This window comes from Aricia agestis, chromosome 3 (genome assembly GCF_905147365.1).
Source record: "Aricia agestis chromosome 3, ilAriAges1.1, whole genome shotgun sequence".
Classification (NCBI taxonomy): domain Eukaryota; kingdom Metazoa; phylum Arthropoda; class Insecta; order Lepidoptera; family Lycaenidae; genus Aricia; species Aricia agestis.
The window spans coordinates 19949218-19971130 of record NC_056408.1 but is presented as its reverse complement, the minus strand read 5'-3'; the positions used below and the strand labels follow the sequence as shown (position 1 = coordinate 19971130).

Sequence of the window (21913 nt, the reverse complement as noted above, 5' to 3'; positions counted from 1 at the left end):
GCGAGAAGCAGAGATTGATGAACGTGTGCCCCTTCTGCAAAGAGAGGTTCAACTGTGGCAGAAAACGCGACCGACACGTGCAACAGGAGCACGGCTTCCTTCACCAGACTTTGAAATGTCAGGCTTGCGAGAAGACTTTCACGAATCAGGCCGCTCTGACGACACACAGGCAGAGGGATCATCTGATGCTGAAAAGGTTTAAATGCACGCAGTGCGATAAAAACTTCTTCACCGGACACGAATTGAAAACGCACATGGTGAAGCATACGGGGGTGAAGGAGTTCGTCTGCGAAGTGTGTCTCAAAGCGTACGGACGCAGGAAGACCTTGATCGAACACCTGCGTATACACGCCGACGACAGGCGCTTCAAGTGCGAACATTGCGGGCAGGCTTTCGTGCAGAAGTGCAGCTGGCGTGGCCACATGCGCGCCAAGCATGGCGAAGATGTGTAGCTGTAAAATACGCATATTATTTATCGCTTATCGGGTATCTACTTAATTACTACGAAAACTAGCAGATCACTTTAACCAGCATTCCTTAAAATTATAAATTCATTTAAATAAGGTCCTTTTTGTTTTTATTTTATACACACTTTGCACCGATATCACTTTTTTAAAAAGCAATAACGATTTAAATTAAACAATACGATCGAAATCTTTATTAAAAGTGTTACTATAATAATAGCTAATATGTAGTTTAGATTGTTCTCCTTCTGACTAATAAGAATATTTACACAGTATTTAAGATTCACTGTCTATGTCACATGAATTTTCTAATATTACATACAAACGTAATTTATTAACTAGTTATGGGGTTAGAGTAATATTAGTTATATTGCAGCCTACAGTACTTTTTGATGCACTCGATGCGCTCTTTGTCGCCATTTCTTGGGTCGCTTCTGTTGCGCCGACCATTCGGTAGCCAATCCGAAAACGTTACGATTTACGCACCTTTCCGGGTGCAGGGGGTTAGAGTATACCTAGTGTTTCTTTTTTCACATTATTTTTAAAATTTTAATCTTTGTCGTAATCAAAGATATAATAACTATTGTACCTACTCTCGAAATTCAACAGTTTTTTTTAAACAATGCTTTTATCTATAAATTAGGGTTGAGAAGTCTACTGGACTCTTAAAGTTAAACCATTCGTGAGTAAATACTAAATAAAGAAAATAAACTTTTAATGGACACAAAGTATTTGCTCTTAAATTATTGTTATTAAGTGTGGGATAAACAAACTTATGTTTTTATTTAAATGTAGAAAATAGACGGACGCGTGTCCAAAAGCTTAAATACTTAATAGATATTTTTTATTTGTAGGTGCTGGGCGCACGATCAATATAGTGTTAAAGCCTCCAGCTAACAAAGGAGTTAACAGAGGAGCTATTGCAGGAGACCAATCACCACTTGCGAAACATCGTTATAACGTTCTCGAAATTTTGATGAATACTAATGCCACGCCGATCCGCGGTCACTCGGATCTCGGGTACCTCTGTAGCTACTGTCCCAGTAATTTCATGAACGCCGGATACCTAAAAACACATTCGCTCGAAAAACACAGCGAAGCGACCAAACTAGAATTCATCGAGCGTTTCGAACTCCGCAAATACAATATGAAAGTCGACGTCACGGGACTCGAATGTAAACTTTGCACCTGGAACGCGGAAAATTTAGACGCGATGATAGAACATCTGAACAACCTCCACGGTAGGAAATTACACACGGATATAAAGAATCGAATACTGCCGGTCACGTTCGAGGGCGAAAAGCTGAGTTGCTTCGTGTGCGGCAACATTTATCTCAAGTTAAAGTCGTACATGCAGCACATGCACACGCACTACAGAAATTATATTTGCGAAGTGTGCAACGCGGGCTACATGAACATCACCGACCTCAAACGACACGCGGCCGCCGCCCACGTCACCGGTGCGGTCAAGTGCGGCCTGTGCGACAAGGAGTTTAAGACGCTCAACAAGAGGAAGTACCACGAGAAACTCGTCCACAACAGGTTCTGCCACAAATGTGGGTACTGCCAGGAGATGTTCAACTGCTACAGAAAGAAGGAGAAGCATCTCTACGAGGCCCACGGCGTGTCGCCCCCGATGATCAAATGCCAGGTCTGCGACCAGAGCTTCGTAGGCCAAAGGAGATTAACGACGCACGTGAAGAAGGTGCACCTGATGGACAAACCGCACAAGTGTACGGAGTGCGAGAAGACGTTTTTCACGAAGGCGGAGCTGCAGAACCACCACGTGAAACACACGGGGTTGCGACAGTTTCTATGCGACTACTGTCTCAAGACGTTCCCTCGGAAGAAGTCGTTGCGGGAGCATGTTAAAATCCACAAGGACGACAGGCGCTTCAAATGTGAACATTGCGGCCTAGCGTTCATACAGAAGTGTAGTTGGCGGTCGCATATGCGATCCAAACATGACGAAGAAGTTTAAATTTATTATTATTTACATTGTGGGGACAGATTACTCGCTAATCGCTATACTCTTACTGTAAAGCAGACTCCGCGTGTCAAATAAATTTCTTTCGGCCGGTTACTGAAGATTTTTGGCTCGAGTTTAACTATTTACTAGTGGTTTTGATTGGCTAACGCTTAAAACGCTAAAGCATTATTAAACGTTAGACGAAATAAAAACGCTCCTAAATTATACATCAACAAGTGTCAAAAACGTCAGTGTGCGTAATGCGTGCGTTAAAACGCGCACGCTTCTCGCAACATTTTTGGTATTTGGCATTTTGGCATTTATGGTATTAATCTGTATTATACAGGGCGACTGGAAATTAGTGGCGGAGCCGTTAAGGGGAGGTAGTCTAGGGTTATTCTGACAGATATCACTATGAGACCTACTGTGCTTACTTAACCCTTTCCAAAATATTCCTACTTAAGGAGTGTAACCAAAAAATCGTACTAAAAATTTTCAAATAGTAATAAATCCTAAAAAAAATGATTTTTGCCTACTTTTTTTTTTGTTTTGCAACAAAGATATTCCAAATAAGTAATTTTAATTGTTAGAACTTCGTAATTTTCATTATTTTTTGCAAAAATTGCTAAACAAAAACGGAAAATGTAAAAAACAAATCTTTGATGGCTGAAAAAACATCAATTTACTTAAAAAAGTCACCCATTATTATTACGTACAAAATAATTAAAAAACTTCTACGTTTCGTTTCCTTTCAAATGAGATATTAAAATCCAAAATCAGTTGAGAAACCATCAAGATAAGACTGTTGTAACGCTTCAACTCCTAAGCGGCCACATGTGGCCCCGAGAACAATACATTTCCAAGAATCCGCGAAACCCTAAAAAATTTGATTTTGGTCTACTTTTTTTTTTGTTTTGCAACAAAGATATTCTAAATAAGTAATATTAATTGTTAAAACTTCGTAACTTTCATTATTTTATGCAAAAACTGCTAAATAAAAACGGAAAATGTAAAAAACAAATCTTTGATGGCTGAATAAACATCAATTTACTTTAAAATGTCACCCATTATTATTACGTATAAAATAATTAAGAAACTTCTGTTTCGTTCCCATTCAAATGAGATATTAAAATCCAAAATCGGCTAAGAAACCATCAAGATGAGAAAATCCTGTTTAAACCTTTCGACGCCCTCGCGGAAGCCGGCTGCCGCGTAACAATTGAATATCTAATATTGTGTCTGGGATTCCTGCGATCGAAGTATTATAAAAAATAAAAATTAAATAAAAAAACCAAACTACTAAAGAAAAAGTTTATTGAAAAAAAACTGTTTATAATTCATTTTCAAAGTGCCCACCATTATTCCTAATACAAGCTCGTGCTCTTCTTACGACACCCGTTTTCACAACCCTTGAGTCTGTAAGTTCACTTTGAATTTCCTGCGCTGCGTTTATAATTCGGTTGCGCAAGTCTTCAATGTTTGGTACAGGGACGTCTGTGGCATAAACTAAAGATTTCATTCGACCCCAAACGAAGAAGTCCATGGGTGTGATGTCGGGGCTACGTGCCGGCCATGGTATTGGACCACCTCTACCTATCCATCGGTCGGGGAAATGTTGGTCTAGCCAACTTCTCACATCTAGCCTGAAATGCGCAGGACAGCCATCATGCATGAATATCATGTTTTGCCTCGTTTCTAACGGCATGTCTTCCATTAATTCATGAAAAACATTCCTCAGAAAACTTTCATATTCAACCCCATTGAGGTTTTGCGGTAGGAAATGTGGTCCAATCAAGCGGTTATTAATTATTCCCATCCACACATTCAGATTAAACCTTCTCTGTGAACCTTTTTGCCTTTTTAGGTGTGGATTACCCATTGCACGTACGCTCCAATAATGAGCGTTGTGATAATTTGTAATACCGTCCTTATCAAACTTGGACTCGTCAGTCCATAAAATTCTTTTAAGATAATTTCTATCTTCAACGTCCGCATTTAGTAAGAATCTGCAAAACTGCATCCTTCTGAAAGGATCTCCTTCTTCTATGGCCTGAACAGGTGTGTAATGGTAAGGATGGAGGTCATTTTCGTGTAGAGTGTACCACACCTTCCATTGAGAGCGTCCCATACGACGAGCTATCATTCTTGTAGACAGCGTAGGGTCTATTTGGAAATGATTTAAAATTTCCTCTTCGTCGTCCCCGACTTCCAGTCGAGGTCTACCTGCGTCACCTGAAAACGTAAAGGTTCTTTAATTAAGTGCAACTTGTGACAACTTGTGACATCAGTCGTCACCCTTTAAAGTAAGTGCGAGAGAGGAAGTGATATCCGTTATCTTACTTGTATGATTTATGGCACCCATTTCTGTGTCTTTGCACTGACTAATTGTATGTACAGTAACATTAATTATTGTTTTGCAATCTCACAATTTAAAGGGCGACTTAATAAGAGTGATAGAGAAGGTTTATTTTTTATAGCTGGACAGATTATCGAAAGCACTAGAACAAAAAAATTCTACATTTTGTACGGAGAAATCTCTGGTTTGAACATGCTTTAATAATAATTTTCTCTTACCTTGGTATCTTACGACGGTTCCGCGCTCTCGCATCCGTCGGAATGTTCGGGAGAATACGCGGGCATCAGGCAGTCGACGATTAGGGAATATTTCGCCATATTCACGACGAGCTTGTTCAGCGTTTCCTCTAGCAGCTCCGTAATAAAATAGAATATCTGCGTATTCTTCGTTACTAAACGATGTTCTTTCTGCCATTATTGGTCCGATAAACAACAAAGTCAAATCCTAAGGAGTCACAGAAACCAGGGCGCAGTCCAAGTTGTCGGGAAGAAAATCAATTAATACAAAAGTCCAGGAAATCTGAGAGAAAGTAAGCACATCCGAACACAGTTAACTGTTAGAGCGGACTGAGACAGAGGGAGGCCGGAGGGGCATGCTCGACTCCTGACCGTCGACCGAGTCCTTTGTTCTCGGAACACTTCGGGCGGGTTCTACGGTTTTTTTTTTATTGACCATATCTTCATTGTTCTTTAACCGATTTTGGAATTTAATATCTCCTTTGAAAGGGAACAAAACGTAGAAGTTTTTTTAATAATTTTGTACTTTGTACACAATAATAAAGAGTGACTGATGTTTTTTAGGCCATCAAAGATTTGTTTTTTACATTTTCCGTTTTTGTTTAGCATTTTTTGCATAAAATAATGAAAGTTACGAAGTTTTAATAATTAATATTACTTATTTAGAATATCTTTGTTGCAAAACAAAAAAAAAGTAAGCAAAAATCACATTTTTTAGGATTTCGTGGGTTCTTGGAAATGTATTGTTCTCGGGGCCACATGTGGCCGCTTAGGAGTTGAAGCGTTACAACAGTCTTATCTTGATGGTTTCTCAACTGATTTTGGATTTTAATATCTCATTTGAAAGGAAACGAAACGTAGAAGTTTTTTAATTATTTTGTACGTAATAATAATGGGTGACTTTTTTAAGTAAATTGATGTTTTTTCAGCCATCAAAGATTTGTTTTTTACATTTTCCGTTTTTGTTTAGCAATTTTTGCAAAAAATAATGAAAATTACGAAGTTCTAACAATTAAAATTACTTATTTGGAATATCTTTGTTGCAAAACAAAAAAAAAAGTAGGCAAAAATCATTTTTTTTAGGATTTATTACTATTTGAAAATTTTTAGTACGATTTTTTGGTTACACTCCTTAAGTAGGAATATTTTGGAAAGGGTTAAGTAAGCACAGTAGGTCTCATAGTGATATCTGTCAGAATAACCCTAGACTACCTCCCCTTAACGGCTCCGCCACTAATTTCCAGTCGCCCTGTATAGTACTTGAGAAAATCTAATTAAACTAATCCTCTGTTTGGGTACCTCCTGTCAATGTACCAGCGACGTGGAGTTTTTATAACTCCATACCTATCAGCATCACTTCATAATTTGCTACTTATAGACTAGAACTTACCTTTGAATACGGACCAGCCTTTTATTAAATAAGGGGGTTAAAGTTGTGTATGGTTTATAAGTTATAAATAATTATAACGAGATTTGGGAGGGGGTCACGATTCTCAAAAATAGTAAAACACGCAATGCAGATATCGACAATCTAAATAAAAGACTTACATAGATATATATTCGATTCGATTTGATAGTTTTAATATATTGTGTAGACTGTAGAATATACAAATAGTACATAGTTATAAAAATCTATAAACTTCTCTAATAAGTTTGTTATAATATTTTAGTAATTTATTGGTTATGCCAGTTTAAAATATTAGGTCCATTCGCACAGATTTGAGCTTAAATAGTATGTTAGCGGTTCAATTGACGTGGCAAGCGACCGCGACCGACAAAAACTTAAATAAAATGCCACTTATGGCATACGCTATAGGTTTCATCTTACTCTACGCATGCAGGAGCGGCCTGCGTCGCTAGAGCAATGTCGGTAGAAAATGAAACCTTATAATAATTATAACCTATACACTATGCCTACAGTCATGAATAATGACCTGGTATTCGATTTTTTCTCGGTCGCGGTCGCTTGCGGCAATGATCGAAAAGTCACTTTTGAACAATCTTTGGGTATAGGTAGGTACTTAATTACTTATATTATTTCTTCCAGAGTAAATTTTAACACAGATCTGTGCGAGTGGGTTCATTGAAAATATAATATGTTCTTCCTTACTAATAAAAATATAGAGACATCAAGTTACACTATGTTTTGTACTTTCTCGATACATTAGAATGCTTGACAGCCGAGGAGATTAAGCCCGGCCGCACATTGTCCGAATTCTGATCACAAACAGTTGACTTTCGCCGGACTGCCACCCCGCACACTATCCGAAATATCCTTCCGGTGAGTTCGAGCTCACTCGGCTCAGTACAAAATGTAAGAGACAGCGACAGACAGGACGTTCAACTGTTTCTGATCAGTTTCGGAGAATGTGCGGCCGGGCTTAGTCTTGGTACAAAAAATTTTGTAAGCTTCTGTTTACACTGTGTAACTTTTTATTAGTAAGGAAAACATTTTTAATTAAAACTAATTTATGTACCTACGGTATGACTATTCCACTAATAATGATTAGAAGTCTTTTTTATTTGAATGAATAATGAACGACTATAGCCGAGCGCTATTAACAATATGGACGTGCTGTACTCTACGTATGTTACGGACGGACATACTGTAAATATGTTAATGAATGTAAACATTTCTGAAATATATGCTTTGAGCGTAGAATTTTGTTATAAGTTTTCAATTTTCAACCCCTTTTTTCGAATAATAATAACAGAAGGCCGATATACGTACACGTGTAAAAGGTTAAAAAAAGAAGTTTTACAACTCAAACGATCAGTGCTAATCCCTACACTTCCAAAGTTCTCTTTGGTGCGAATCACTCGAATTGAATAACCATTGTAAATAAAATTACTAATTAGGTATGTATTTATTATTTACTTACCATATATTTAAGGCTACATGGCTCATATACCTAACGTCACATATCGCAGCAAACTGGTTTAAATAGCCGTTCAATCAAACAGCTAGCCCTTTGACTGAACATCACCAAGGTATTTATTGCGATTGTCAATTTATTGTATTCACAGATTATTGTATTCTAATTCAAAATGAGTTAGAATACAATAATCTGCTTGTTATCATTACGCTTGTATAACAATAGCACTAAACTAATGGTTACCTTACTAAGCATCATCTAGCTGTAGTGTTGAACGTTGCAATCAACAAGTCGGCTAAACGACGTATAGCCGTGTGATTGAATGGCGTTGTTCAGTCAAATGGCTAGTTGTTTGATTGAATGACTTTTTTAACCAGTCGACTGCGACGTACACATACATAATATTATTAAATACCTACTTAAAACTACACTTTATTACGAGTTGTCGGCGTCTTGACCCGCGCTTTATTCCGGAGTTTTCCTCTGAACATCCGGTAGATCACACTTGTCGGGGTGAGGATTTTTCTACTTTAAGTGTCTAAAGTCTAAACACACCATGCCGAAGTTCCGCGGCGGAAGTTCGGCATGATTTCGTCAGCAATGTCAAACGCATACAATACAACACGACGGAATTTCGGCATGGTGTGTCAACGGTAATTTAAAATACATTGCAGGCGGAATCATGCCGAACTTCCGCCGCGGAACGTTGGCATGGTGTGTTTAGACACTAAAGGTCGATAGGAGATGCGCCGGTACTCTCACCGCAAAGACACTGAAGTACTCCTTGTGAGTTGTGACGAGACTGCAGATTCTCGCCCTCAAGTGGAGGCACAACGACCCTCAAGTCTTCTTACTGATGTAATGGCTCATCTTACTGATGTAGTCCACGACGTCCTCGACCTCCATCCCGATCAGCGCAGGCGGAATTTTTACGGGGACCTCACTCTGCGGCTCGGGTACATGGGGTGCGTGCGGAATAGTTACGGGAGGTGGGCTTCTTCTTCTTTCCCAGTTGGAAGCCCTCTGTATCTCACCCCTCTTGCGGCAAGACTTGGCTTTGCGGCTCCGCGTTGTCAACATTATAATTAAAGCGCGTATACCTCGCCTTAATACTTATTACATACGGTACTTACATTACGAGTAAGATACTCATCTACCCAATTATATCCAACGTGATAGGATTTTCTTCAACTAAGTTTTTTGGATTTTTATTATTTATTTAAGTATACTTCGAACTTCCTATATCATTAGCAAAATAATATAAACAAAAATAAAAAGTAACTTGAATGTCAGCATCCTCATACAATTTTGATTTTATTTGTAGGTGCCACCTGCAAAACTGCGAAAAAGAACGATAAAACTAAAACAGATAAGCTCTCGATGGAGCCTAGCGACAACCAAGCGAGCAGAGGTGAAGAATTAGAAAAGCATAGAAACAACATACGAGAGATCATCCTGTGTTCTAACGCGACTCCCATTCGGTGTCGAGGTGGTATCGGCTACGCTTGTTGCTTCTGTCTAAATCAGTATCCTAATCCCGCCGACTTAAAAAAACATACCATCGACTTCCACGACCGAGAATCTAAAGCGAAGTATATGAAACGGTGCGATATGTACAATTTCATAGTAAAACTGGACATAACCTCGCTAAAATGTTCCATATGTAGCGCGGGTTTCGAACTCCTGGAACCACTAGTCGAACATTTAAAATATCAGCACTACCGTAATGTAAGCACAGATATAAAAAGTCACATAGTACCGTTCAAGTTCACCGGCGAGACGCTGATGTGTTTCATATGCGGCAACGTTTACAATAAGTTTAAAGCGCTCCAGGAGCACATGAACACGCACTTCAGAAACTACGTGTGCGAGGTCTGCGACGCCGGATTCGTGAGCAAACGTCTGCTGAATAATCACACGACGGCGCACGTAATCGGCACGTTCGACTGCGGGAAGTGCCCCAAAGTTTTCGACACTATAAGGAAGAGAAAGTGGCACGAACGTATCGTCCACGGCAGCTCCGTCCCGCCGCACAAGTGTGGCTACTGCGGCGAAAGATTCACGGAGAGCTACCATAAAAATGAGCATCTAGCCAAAGTGCACGGGATCGTCGGCCCGGCGAAAATATGCAAAGCCTGCGACAAGACTTTCGCCTCTCAGCAGGCATTCGTCCTGCACACGAAGAGGTTTCACCTCATGCAGCGGCTACACGAATGTGCGACGTGCGAAATGAAATTTTTCTCGAAATGTGAATTGACCGACCACATGGTGAAGCACACGGGTACCAGGGAGTACAAATGTGAGATATGCTTCAAATCGTACGGGAGGTCGAAGACGCTGAAGGAGCACGTGAGGCGGATTCATTTCGAGGAGCGAGGATTGAAGTGTACCGAATGCGGCCAAATCTTCGCCAAAAGTCTTGCCTTAAAAAATCATTTGATGGTCAAACATAGTCTATAACCTGATTATTACGAAAAGTTAGTAATTATTTGTACCTACTTACATTATATATATTTTGTGAATATTGTATAGTCATGTGTTGGTGGTGCCTCCTTACAACGAACCATGCTGGCCCACTGAAGGCCATAGCCATTGTGTAGACACACGATACTGACATGACCATCGTCCGCCATCATACACCACTACCCCGTCTACGCAATGGCGATGGCTTGTAATTGGCCAGGATGGACCATTGTGAAGAGGTAACTTAACGTTTTTACACGTGTCTAAAATGTGTGTCAGTCGGCAGTTTAGTTTGATTTCGCGCGTACGGGAACAGCTTACTCACGTAGCTTCAGCGACCCTAGCATGGCATTCAAATAAAATGCCGCTTTATGACATAGACTATAGGATTTTATTTGAATTTTTAGGACTATAGTATATGCCTTAAAGTGGCATTATATTTGACTAGCTGTTGCCCGCGACTTCGTCCGCGTGGACTTTAGTTTATAGTTGTTCCCGTACATCGCTTGAATCGTTTACGCGCAAATCAGAAAAGTATATTGTGTGGGAACCGCACATTTTTCCGGGACAAAGACATTCCTTGTCCCAGATTCAAATTAGTATCTCTAATCTCCATGCCAAATTTCATCAAAATAGATTAAATAGTTTAGGCCAGGGCTTCACTAACTGTTCAACATTGTCCCAAGGGCGTCGCATGTCAACACAACCAAATCGAGTAAACGCCTCGCCCATTATGTCTCTCATACATCCCGGGCAGTCTATATCCCCGGTTTCAGAAGCTATGCTCAGAAAAGCAAGCGCATCCTTCACTTTAGCCAGCCTTGCTGGCTTATGCTTGTGTTTTGATTTGGTCATTATTTCCTAATAAAAATATAAATGTCCAAATAGTGTGTTATGATAACCTATGTTGGGTAGGCTAGTTCTAAAATTAGAAAGTATTCTTGGGGGCTGGGTTGAGAGGCGTCGTAAAGAAATGGCAAAGTCCCAAGGGCGTCACAGTACTAATCAGTTTGGGAAGCCCTGGTTTGAGTGATAATCATAAAAGTTTATTGTACGGGAACCGTACATTTTCCGGGACAAAATTAGTATTCCTTGTCCTTTCCCAAGACTCAAAGTATCTCCATACCAAATTCCATCAAAATAGATTGAATAGTTTACGCGCAAATCATAACAGTACTTATATTGTGCAGTAACCGTACATTTTTCCGGGACAAAATGTATCCTATGTTCTTTTTTGGGACTCAAAGTATTTTTATAATATCAAATTTCAACAAAATGGGTGCCATTTACGCGTGATGTCGTGACCTCGCAAAATATAACGGCCCGAACTTCCGCGCAGCTTCGCCCGCGTAAATATTTATTTCACAGACATATTAGTCTATTACAAAAAATAGCCTATGATCCTTCACGTAGTCTACTTCTTATCTGTGCCAAATGACAGAAACATTGCCCCAGTAGTTCGTGAGATAAGCCCATTCAAATAATTTCCCCCGTTTTTTCCACGCTTTCCTCTATTTCTTCGCTTCTATTAGTCTTATCGTGATAAAATATAGCCTTTGTCGATAAATGGGCTATCTAACACTTAAAGAATTTTTCAAATTGGACCAGTAGTTCCTGAGATTAGCGCGTTCAAATAAACCATCTCAAATAAATTCATTCCGTTTTTTCCACACTTTCCTCTATTTCTTCGCTCTTGTTAGTCTTAGCGTGATAAAATATAGCCTATAGCCTTCCTCGATAAATGGACTATCTAACACTGAAAGAATTTTTCAAATCGGACCAGTAGTTCCTGAGATTAGCGCGTTCAAACAAACAAACTAACTCTTCCGCTTTATAATATTAGTATAGATTTTTGTCGGTCGCTGCTAGCCGCGGTTTCTAAAGATCGGAACGGTACCTTCAGTTTATCTCCACAGTTTTTATATACTTTCGCAATTCTACTGAGGCCATGTGTGGTCGCTGGACCACCAAAAGCTTGTCAGTTGTCACAGGCTATGGCACATACATTTTTAACAAATTCTGCATTTTGATTGGGGTCTTAGTTAGACCCTATTCAGAAAGAGATATTTTTAAACTAATGGTCGAAGAGAGTAATAACTTATACCGCGTCTACGATCATAAGCCATGCAAATTGTATGTGCGCTGCAGACTCGATCACACGAAAAGTGTGCCGTCTGCGATCTCCCTTAGTTTAAAAATATCGATATTATGATGTAAAAAACTGACCGTATTCTTAGTTCGCTCTGTACAGTAAATTATGATACAGTTTATTTTATTTAGTACTAATATGCACAGAATAGACAATAGTACTTTAATAAGTAAAAAGTATCAATTTTAATAGCTTTTTACTTACCTGATGTACCTACTTAGGTATACCCTAAGGGAGCTCAATAGTCAATAGGTAAGATGCATATAAATATTCGTTCCGTTCTATATTTTATTGAAATTCTTATATTCATCTTAAATATACAGCGTGTAACAAAAATAAGTGATAATACTTTAGGGTGTGTACGTGTTCCTTATAGAGAGTTCACTGTGAAAGTAGCAGCTCTGAAAGACGAACTTTTTTTTTCACTTTTGTACGGGCAAGGGCCCGAGCGTCACGAGTTTCCCCATACAAAAGTGAAAAAAAATTTTGGTCTTTCAGCGCTGCTACTTTCACAGTGAACTCTCTACAAGGAACACGTACACACCCTAAAGTATTATCACTTATATTTGTTACACCCTGTATACTTAACATTACATTTCTTCTTAACCTGACTGCGCCAGAAAGAGGGCTACGTTTTTCAAAAGCATGTATTTATGTGTGTATGCATTCCCCTTATGGCGCAGTACGAATAAGAAACCATTTAGGTACTTACGTTAAAATTTTCTCTACCTTGTTGTTTGCTAATTTGTCCTACCTACATTAAAATCGCTCTTTATTGATAATAACTTTATAGAAACGCATTATTATAAAATATAATACTTACTTATGAAAGTTTATTTCATTTGAACGAACGAAAAATCGAACATCTGACTTTACTTTTATGCTCGGTTTCTTAATTTTTTGGACATGATTTTATTTATTCGACAGAGTTGTTGATTGGCTAACATTTTGATGTAAGCCAATCAAAAGCGCTGATGAATAAATAAACTTCAGTCACAAAAACTCTGCAACCAGACATAACTGCACTGATGTTATTCTGATACACCTAATGCTATCTACCGCTTAACACATCTTTAACCCAGACTCTATATTTAAAGATTAGGAAGAAAAGTTGTGTAAAATTTATACACCCGCTTGTTCAACTCCATACTGCCAATGGATAAACACTAAACCGCAAACTTGAAAAACTTTGTTAGCTAATATAATAATTAATTCGTCTGTCTTCTTTATAGGTATGCGAACAATAATCATTTCAAGGCACAAACCGGACCGTAGCGTGGACGTGAAAGTCGTAAGAAATGGTAACATAGACCGCCGCCAGGATGGGCCGAATGAGATTAAGAAAAATTTACAAAATTTGCAGACCGTTTTACTTAACTCGAATGCGAACCCGATACGAGGCAGAGACACCTTCGGCTACGGCTGCGCCTTCTGCTCCGACCAATACCAGGACGCGAAAAATTTAAAAAAACATTTTCTCAACGAACACAACAGCGATAAGTTAATAAAGTTAATGTCCGAGAAACTCGTCGAACATGTCGTCAAACTCGATATAACGTTTTTAAATTGTGCCCTTTGCGATAAGGATCTATCGTCGCTAGAAGATCTGATGATGCACCTCAAAAACGATCACCACAAAGAAATATTTACCGACGTGAGATCTTCGATAGTTCCTTTCAAGTTCGATTCCCCGGAGTTGAGGTGTGCGGTTTGTACGGTAGAGTACTCGAGCTTCAAACAATTGCAGGAGCACATGAGTTTACACTACGGTAATCATATCTGCACCGTTTGCGCTCGGGCGTTCATGACTCACAAGCTTCTTCAGGTGCATCTGAGAAGACATAAGACGGATGAAGTTCAGTGCAGTCAGTGCGACAAGACATTCTCAAATCCCGAAAAACTACGCGGCCACGAAAAACGAATTCACCTCGGGATGGGGAAAAGAAACAAGTGCTCCGTTTGTGACGAGCGTTTCCTAGATTATTGGAAGAAAGTGGATCACATGGTGAAGGTCCACGGCGCACCGCCGGTAGTATTAAAGTGTCAAGCGTGCGACCGGACGTTCGACAACCAGCGCGCTCTAACTAGTCACACAAAAAAGGATCATTTATTGGAAAGAAAACATAAATGTGCCGAGTGTGATATGAGGTTCTTCAGTAAAAGCAACTTGACGAGACACATGGCGAAGCACACGGGGACCAGACAGTACAGGTGCGATGTTTGCTTCAAAGCATACGGAAGGAAACATACTTTACGGGAGCATATGAGGATACACAATGACGATCGACGATTCGCCTGCTCTCACTGTGGTCAAGCTTTTGTTCAGAAATGTTCCTGGAGGAGTCATATGCGTTCGAAGCATGGAGAAGAAGTGTAGTTTGCGTCACTCGGATGTCGCTGCGTTACTGAAAATGTTGTCCGACCAGAAACAAGCCAACTAGGTGTGCCTAGTGATGCTGCTAGTGCTGGTTGGCTTTGGGCGCTAACTGTTTCCACAACTGTCGGATGCAACAGCCGCTGCCGCGCTGCTTTTGAACATGATAATACATAAATGTAAATCCATACCATTTTATTATACAGAGTCATTTAAAAAATTTGCAGTTTTTTACCATTACCTACTTATTAGTAATTTTAGCTTAGCTTTGCAAACTCCAACAGTTGGGGCCTTGTAGAACTGATAAAACGTTTATAAACTAAAACAAAGGAGTCCTAGAGTATTGTGCACGCCCGTGTTATTGCAAAAGTCCGGACTACAACACAACTTACAAGTTGTTTGGACTGCAGGTTAAACGGCCTGCGATCAGTCCGACCGGCAGAGCCATAGAGAAAAATAAACATACACCGGGGCAGAGCGATTAGGTAACACCTATCCAGTATGTTTATTTTTCTCTATGGTCAGAAAGGTCAGAAAGGCTGCCGCCCCTGCCTGTACCTCACTACGCCCAAGGGCCGATTTATATGCGTCCGCGCAAACGAGCGGTTTGGTCGCTGCACCGCGAGACCACAAGCAATTGTATGTCATTTAAAACTACAATTGCTTGTGATCTCGCGGTGGAGGGCAAAACCGCTCCTTGGGAGTGCTCCTCATAACTGCTCGGACTTACACTTGCTCCAACTTTTCACTGGTCTGGATTAGGTATACCGTCTACGTACGAGTAGTGTTAAGTTCACGGTACGCTTCACCTATACGCTTCACCACGAACAATAAAAATTTGGATTAAACGGTCGCTTAATTATTATATCGGCATGGTTTCGACCTAAAAATTTCAAGAAAACACTCACCAAGAACAGTAAAAAGTTGTAAGTAAAAGTCCGAGCAGTTCGAATCGTATATATTTTACGCAGCGCATCTATTCATGGTTTATTTGTCCGTCATGTCACTCTAGCAAGGCAGACAAATACAAGCAGACTTTATATCTAAGTTACTGTGTATGTTGTTATTGGTAAGAGGAATCACGTGAATACTGTCGCCAAAGTACATCTGGACCTTTACGAATTACAAAAATCAAATATTTTTTAACTTTTCAAAAGCATAATATAAAATAATAGGAAAATGGGGTGGTATTAAAAGAAAACTCATTTTAAATAATTTTTCATCAGTATTTTTACAGAGTTCTTAAAACTAATATTGATTACGCTTTCTTGTATGTATTGACGTTGTTCGCGATACCTACTTATATAGGTTTGATATATAATAGTGTATTTAAGTATACAGTAAGTATATTATTTTTAAATAGCTGCTATTATCATGAAAGCATTTTTGTTCTAGGTACCCAGCGGCAACCCAAAGACGTAGCAGAACCAAAGACGAAACAAATTGAATTAGTTAACACAATGAAGAATAACGTACGAATAGAACATAGAAGTAGAATAAAGGAGATTCAATTACATCAGACAAACATAAGAGAGATCTTACTCAACACTACCGCAACTCCTATCAGGTCTAGAGGAGGTATCGGATACACGTGCTGCTTTTGCTCTCAGCAGTATCCGAATCCAGCTGACTTGAAGAAACACACATGGGACGCACACGAACAAGATAAAATGAATTTTATGAAAGGCAAAGACATGCACAACTACTTTGTTAAACTGGACATCACCGACTTAGCGTGTAGAATCTGTAAATCTATCCTGGACTCGCTCGAAGAAATGATGAATCATTTAAAAGTAGCTCACGAAAAAGAAATATATTCGGATATAAATAACCACATTTTACCTTTCAAATTCAACGGCGAATCTCTCAGATGTTGTATATGCTTGAATATTTTCAATTCGTTTAAGGCACTGCAGGAGCACATGAACGTGCATTACGGTAATTATGTCTGCGAAGATTGCGGAGCCGGATTCGTGAACAAGAACATTCTTCTCCGGCATAGAGACGCGCACAAGACTGGAACTTTTAGCTGTGATAAATGCTTCAGGAACTTCGATACGGCGAGAAAGAAGCGACTGCACGATAGATCGTATCACGAGAAGGATAGGCTTCCTTATAAATGTGGTCACTGCGAAGAGAGGTTCAAAGGAGGAAGGCAGAAGCACGAGCACATGTTGAAGGTTCACGGCATCCGCGGACCGAAAGTGAACTGCCAGGTCTGCGACAAGAGTTTCGAAACCAAGCACGCCTGGCGGCTCCATACCACGAGAGTCCACTTACAGTTGAAACCCCATCTGTGCGACCTCTGTAATAAAGGATTTTACGCAAAAACAGAACTCGAAAGTCATATGGTGAAGCATACGGAAAGCAGAGACTTTACCTGTGACGTGTGTTTTAAAGCTTACGGCAGGTTGAAGACGCTGACGTGTCATAAGAAAAAAGCACACACACAACAAGTGTTACGCACTTAAATATACTTAACACATGTTTATTCAATTCAATTTATTTATTTCAGATTTTCGTCCATAGTGTTAGTTTCAACAATGAGTCCTTATTCTAGTGTTAGTAAAAATATAAAATAAATCGGAATTACATTACATATTAAATATATGTGAATCGAGCTATCGGAACATGGAGCTGCACCCATGTAACATCGAATAGGCATTTCATATTATACTTAGGTATTTAATAAAATGTGCTTATCTTTACGGGTTTCATCTTGCTTCCTTTTGATCGTGTGTTCTAGTAGTGAAACCCACTGATTAAGTTTTCGCTGACTGAAATGGTACCTTAGTTTCGGGCTATGTTTAGTGATAAACTAAGGGCGCATGCTTCAGCCAAACTCTTAATAATTATACTTATTTCAAACTTCAGAGTGTTTGACTCTTTGACACCATAATATTTTAAAGGGCAATCGATTATGCCGAGGGCAAGCGTGTTAGGAAGTGTCAAATGACCACCAAATTAAAATACCTAATCATGATTAGATATTATAATTAATTTGGCTTGTGACCATCAAGAAAGGTTGAAACTTTCTCAAGTAGGTATTTTATTAGCCGATTTAGCGATTATAATACTTAAATTTCGTTTAATATGTGTAATCTTCGAATATACCTATTACCTACAAACAGTTTATTTGTTAATTCTGAGCAGATTACAAATGTTCACTTATCATGAAATTTTAATTTTATAGGTGAAATCAAGTTACAAAGTCCGGCCGCAAAAAGAAGAACAATTACAGTGACAACTATTCGTACAAACCCACATATCGCATCGATAACTAGGCGATTCGAGACATTTAAGCATCTCGCTAATATAAGAATGATACTAGAGAACTCTAACGCCACTCCTATTAACTATCAGTCTGGATCTATCGGCTTCGCCTGCAGCTTTTGCTCCGAACGCTTCGCTGATCCATCCATCCAGTTTGAAGAACCACACTCTGACATAGAATACATATTAGTTGAATCTGACCACACACAATAACGAAATCAGCAAGTTCATGGAGGGACACTCAATATTTTTATTATAGTTCGACTCGATATTACTGGACTCAATTGCGGGCTCTGTCAACGAGAAATTAGAGAATTAACAGAATTTACAAAACATTTACAAGTTGAGCACAAGAAATATTTCATCACGTCGTACCGTTTAGATTTGACTCGGATTCGTTGTACTGCGGCCAAGAAGGCTTCAACCACTTCAAGAGATTGGCGGAGCACATGAGCGCACGAGTACCGTCATAAAACTGGAAATTTTAACTGCTCTTTATGCACGAAAGCGTTCAACTCGAACGCTAAAAAACCAAAATCACCATATGTTTCCATATAAATTTTGAGGAGTTCCCTCGATTACTCATGGATCCCATCATCAGATCACCACTTTTGTGAAAATGGGACCAAATTGGAGTGAAACCTAATATTATAACAAAATAAAATTTTTGAAAATCGGTTCACAAACGGCGGAGTAGTGGTCGAACATACAAAAATAAAAAAAAATAAATAAATATCCACAGCCGAATATATAACCTCCTCGTTTTTTGGAAGTCGGTTAAAAAAAGAGACCACGAGTGGGCCGTACTTTTAAATCGTAAAAAAAATGCGCGTATTGCGACGAAAGCTTTAGAGAATACGACAAGAGGAAAGAACACGAGGTACGAGAGCACGGGGAGAAGCGAGCGACGTTGCCGTGCAGGGCTTGCGACAACACCTTCGACAATCAAAGATCACTTAGACGCCACATGAAGAAATATCATTTGTTGCAAAAGGACAGCCGTTGATACTTGATAATCTACTTCAATTTAATATTTTTTACCCTTTATATATATACCCCTCCTACTTTTCTATTCTACTTTAATATTTTAACCCAATTTTAATGTAAAACAGTCAGTTACCCACCACACATTTCCATCGAATGTTACATTACACGCGAACGCTCGTCAGTCAGGAAAATAGTAATGTAATGCTCAAAGTCGAATCTTTAATGTTATATTACACGTGTAATGCAATGCTCAAAAACGAATCTATAAAGTTACATTACACGTGAATGATCGCGGTGAGAGTGCATCTGAAAACTTCTGTGAAAAATGCTGATCGTCCCGCTGCGATCAGTCACAAATCACAAATGCAATGTGCCAAGCTGTAAAAGGTACACTTTTGGTAAGTTTTCCTTAAGAAAAATACAGTAGGTAACGTATGCTTTAAGAATGTATCGTAAACAAGACAATTTAATTTTCCACTTCCGGATGCCTCTTCCCCAAGTGGTATTTCAAGCTAGACATCTGAACGAATCGCTCGCCGCACACCGTGCACTCGAATCTTTTATCATTCAAATGTATCCTAGTATGACGAGCCAAATGGTATCCCAATTTAAACGTCTTCTCGCAGAAAGTACACTGGAAAGGTCTCTCATTCTGGTGAATGAGAAGATGTTTCTTCAAACCTTTCTTTGCTTCAAACTTCTTGCTGCAAATTTGGCACTCGAAGTTTAACTCGCCCATGTGGTACGACCTCTGGTGCTTCAACAGTAAAAACTGGTAGTCGAATTTCTTTTCGCAGATGTTGCACGTGGGCCGGAGTATGCCGTGAGCCTCCTCCATGTGCGTCGGCCGCAGGTGGCTGAGCACGCGCACGTCGCAGAGGTTGCAACCCCGAAACCCGGGCCGTATTTTCAAATGCACCTTCACGTAATGCTGATAAATCAGACACTGTTTCTTGAACACCCGTTGGCACATTTTACACGTGAAATCCTTTGACCCGTCTTCTTTTGTTGTTACAGTGTACTTGTCTTTAAAAATACCTGAAATCATAACAATAAGATTTGTTAGTTTATGACCTTATTGTCAGTTGTTTGTGAGACGCTCCTTATTGCCCACTTATTGCCCCTTTTTAATTTTACCCCTGGAAGTAAGTGTAATAACTTGAGTTGTAATAAGTTTAAATTTAAAACAGCAGTTCCGAATTACTTTTATCATTTATGTATAGTCGCTTAGGTTACACCTTTTTTATTTTGTAATAAAACGAGCGTCCGGTAAATCTATTTGAAAATGTTGTTGCACTTACCTAAGTAAATTAGGTTTTCTATTAACATCATACATAGAGCTATGCAAATAAATATTATACAAACATTTTGACTTTCGAATAGTGCAAAAAGTTCATGTTTTAAACCTCCTTTGTTTCCTTTATTCATGTCATAATTTTATTGTACGATCGAGGAAATTGATTCCTAGGCAGTTGACAGACCAACGTCATTTGGTCGGATAGTGTCAATTCAATGTTAATTGTGATCTGTCAGCTGGGTTTGACGTAACGCGACCGAATTACGAAGGTCCCCCATCTGCCTAGGAATCAACTTCTCTGATAGTAATAATAAATAATAATATATAATTCTAATTTTGATAATATATTTAGATATAATATATTCACATAATTATTATAGGTTTTTGAAAACGAGAGAAGCCATCACCGTTCACCCCCTTAACTAGGTAGGTCTTTTATTTCGACATATTCGCGATAGGCTAGAGGCCTCTGAAGAGAAGATGTATTCGTGGCGTTTGCGGTCTGCACAGCACGACGAACAACGTTCTACTGAGGAGTGAGGACCGAGATACTTCCCCCATACCCGTACCCCCAAACCACCTAATGAGGCGCTTCCCCCATACTATAACTATACCACTATTGAAGTATTTCCCCCATACCCATACTACTATCTATTCTTGTGGCTATAAGCTAAAACAGTGTCTCCAGTGTATGGGGACACTGGAGAGACTGTTTTGGCCCTAACTTTTTAATCACTGATATTATTTGAACAAAACTTCAGCGACGACCAATACGTTTTCAGCGAAATAATTCCCCAGCCATCAGAACTCAGAAGACGGACAGATGAATCTCAGCAATATACTTACATTAAGGGTAAGTAAGGTTTACGAAATAATTATAAGAATGGAATAATAATATATACCTCTTTATTTCCAGAATCGACCTGGGACAAAAAACCCGGTAGACAGCCCTACACGTTGTATCAAATATCGGAGTTAGAAAGAGAGTTTCGATCGAACAACTTTCTCACGCGAAGGAGACGTACGGAGTTGGCAAAAGTGCTCGGTCTAACGGAGCGGCAGACCAAGATATGGTTCCAGAATAGAAGGATGAAGTTAAAGAAGCAGACGAAGAAGATTCAAGAGCTGGGGCTGGAGTCGGCTGCGGCGGCCACCCTGGCGCAGGGCCATCCCGGCCTACCGTTACTTGAAGTAGTACTTGCCAAAAACTCCCGATTGCCATTTTACTAAAGCCGTTTTTATAATAATGCCCGTTTTTTTTACCAAATGCACTACAACGTTAACGAGTCCCCTAGTAGCCTATCGACCAACTCTTAAAATTTTACTTGGGCTTTCGTTTACTTTAGTCCTAACTCCTACGGTCTAAGCCTAACCGTTAGGTTAGTCTTAGACCGTAGGAGTTATGTATCATGTATCATCTTATGTATCATCTTAGAGTCTAAGGAATTAGGTTACTAATTCCTTAGACT

At 39.4% G+C, this 21913-nt stretch overlaps 4 protein-coding genes and 1 pseudogene across 5 annotated transcripts in view; 4 read left to right on the top strand and 1 right to left on the bottom strand.

Annotated features, from left to right (window-relative positions):
• The window catches only part of LOC121725534 (zinc finger protein 808-like), a 38298-nt gene extending 20903 nt beyond the window's left edge, over positions 1-17395 (top strand). Inside the window, exon 5 of one of the 2 annotated variants that reach the window (XM_042112542.1) lies at positions 16283-17395. In XM_042112542.1, the coding sequence (XP_041968476.1) occupies positions 16283-17358 (1076 nt within the window). In that variant the 3' untranslated portion in view covers positions 17359-17395. Of the gene's footprint in view, positions 1-1318; positions 2771-16282 lie in introns of those variants that run through there. The other variant, XM_042112540.1, reaches the window with a different exon arrangement.
• LOC121725539 (zinc finger protein 260-like) lies at positions 10265-15101 on the top strand. Its single transcript, XM_042112546.1, has 2 exons — positions 10265-10378; positions 13746-15101. The coding sequence occupies exon 2, from the start codon at positions 13748-13750 to the stop codon at positions 14888-14890; it is 1143 nt and encodes a 380-aa protein (XP_041968480.1). The 5' UTR covers positions 10265-10378; positions 13746-13747; the 3' UTR covers positions 14891-15101.
• Positions 17396-18070: 675 nt separating the features above from the next.
• On the top strand, positions 18071-19414 carry LOC121740567 (annotated as a pseudogene).
• Positions 19415-19436: 22 nt separating this feature from the next.
• LOC121725540 (zinc finger protein 454-like) lies at positions 19437-20255 on the bottom strand. The gene has a single exon (XM_042112547.1). It carries the CDS (start codon positions 20193-20195, stop codon positions 19614-19616), a length of 582 nt encoding a protein of 193 aa, XP_041968481.1. The 5' UTR covers positions 20196-20255; the 3' UTR covers positions 19437-19613.
• A 669-nt stretch (positions 20256-20924) lies between these two features.
• Positions 20925-21674, top strand: LOC121740566 (homeobox protein Hox-A7-like). Its single transcript, XM_042133302.1, has 2 exons — positions 20925-20967; positions 21361-21674. Exons 1-2 carry the CDS (start codon positions 20925-20927, stop codon positions 21672-21674), a joined length of 357 nt encoding a protein of 118 aa, XP_041989236.1.
• Positions 21675-21913: the final 239 nt, after the last annotated feature.

Coding starts and splice junctions, on each gene's coding strand:
- LOC121725539 (XM_042112546.1), top strand. CDS start 13,748: ATGCGAACAATAATCATTTCAAGGCACAAACCGGACCGTAGCGTGGAC.
- LOC121725540 (XM_042112547.1), bottom strand. CDS start 20,195: ATGATTTCAGGTATTTTTAAAGACAAGTACACTGTAACAACAAAAGAA.
- LOC121740566 (XM_042133302.1), top strand. CDS start 20,925: ATGTATTCGTGGCGTTTGCGGTCTGCACAGCACGACGAACAAC. Junction 20,968..21,360: donor TGCACAGCACGACGAACAAC/GTTCTACTGAGG, acceptor CTTTATTTCCAG/AATCGACCTGGGACAAAAAA.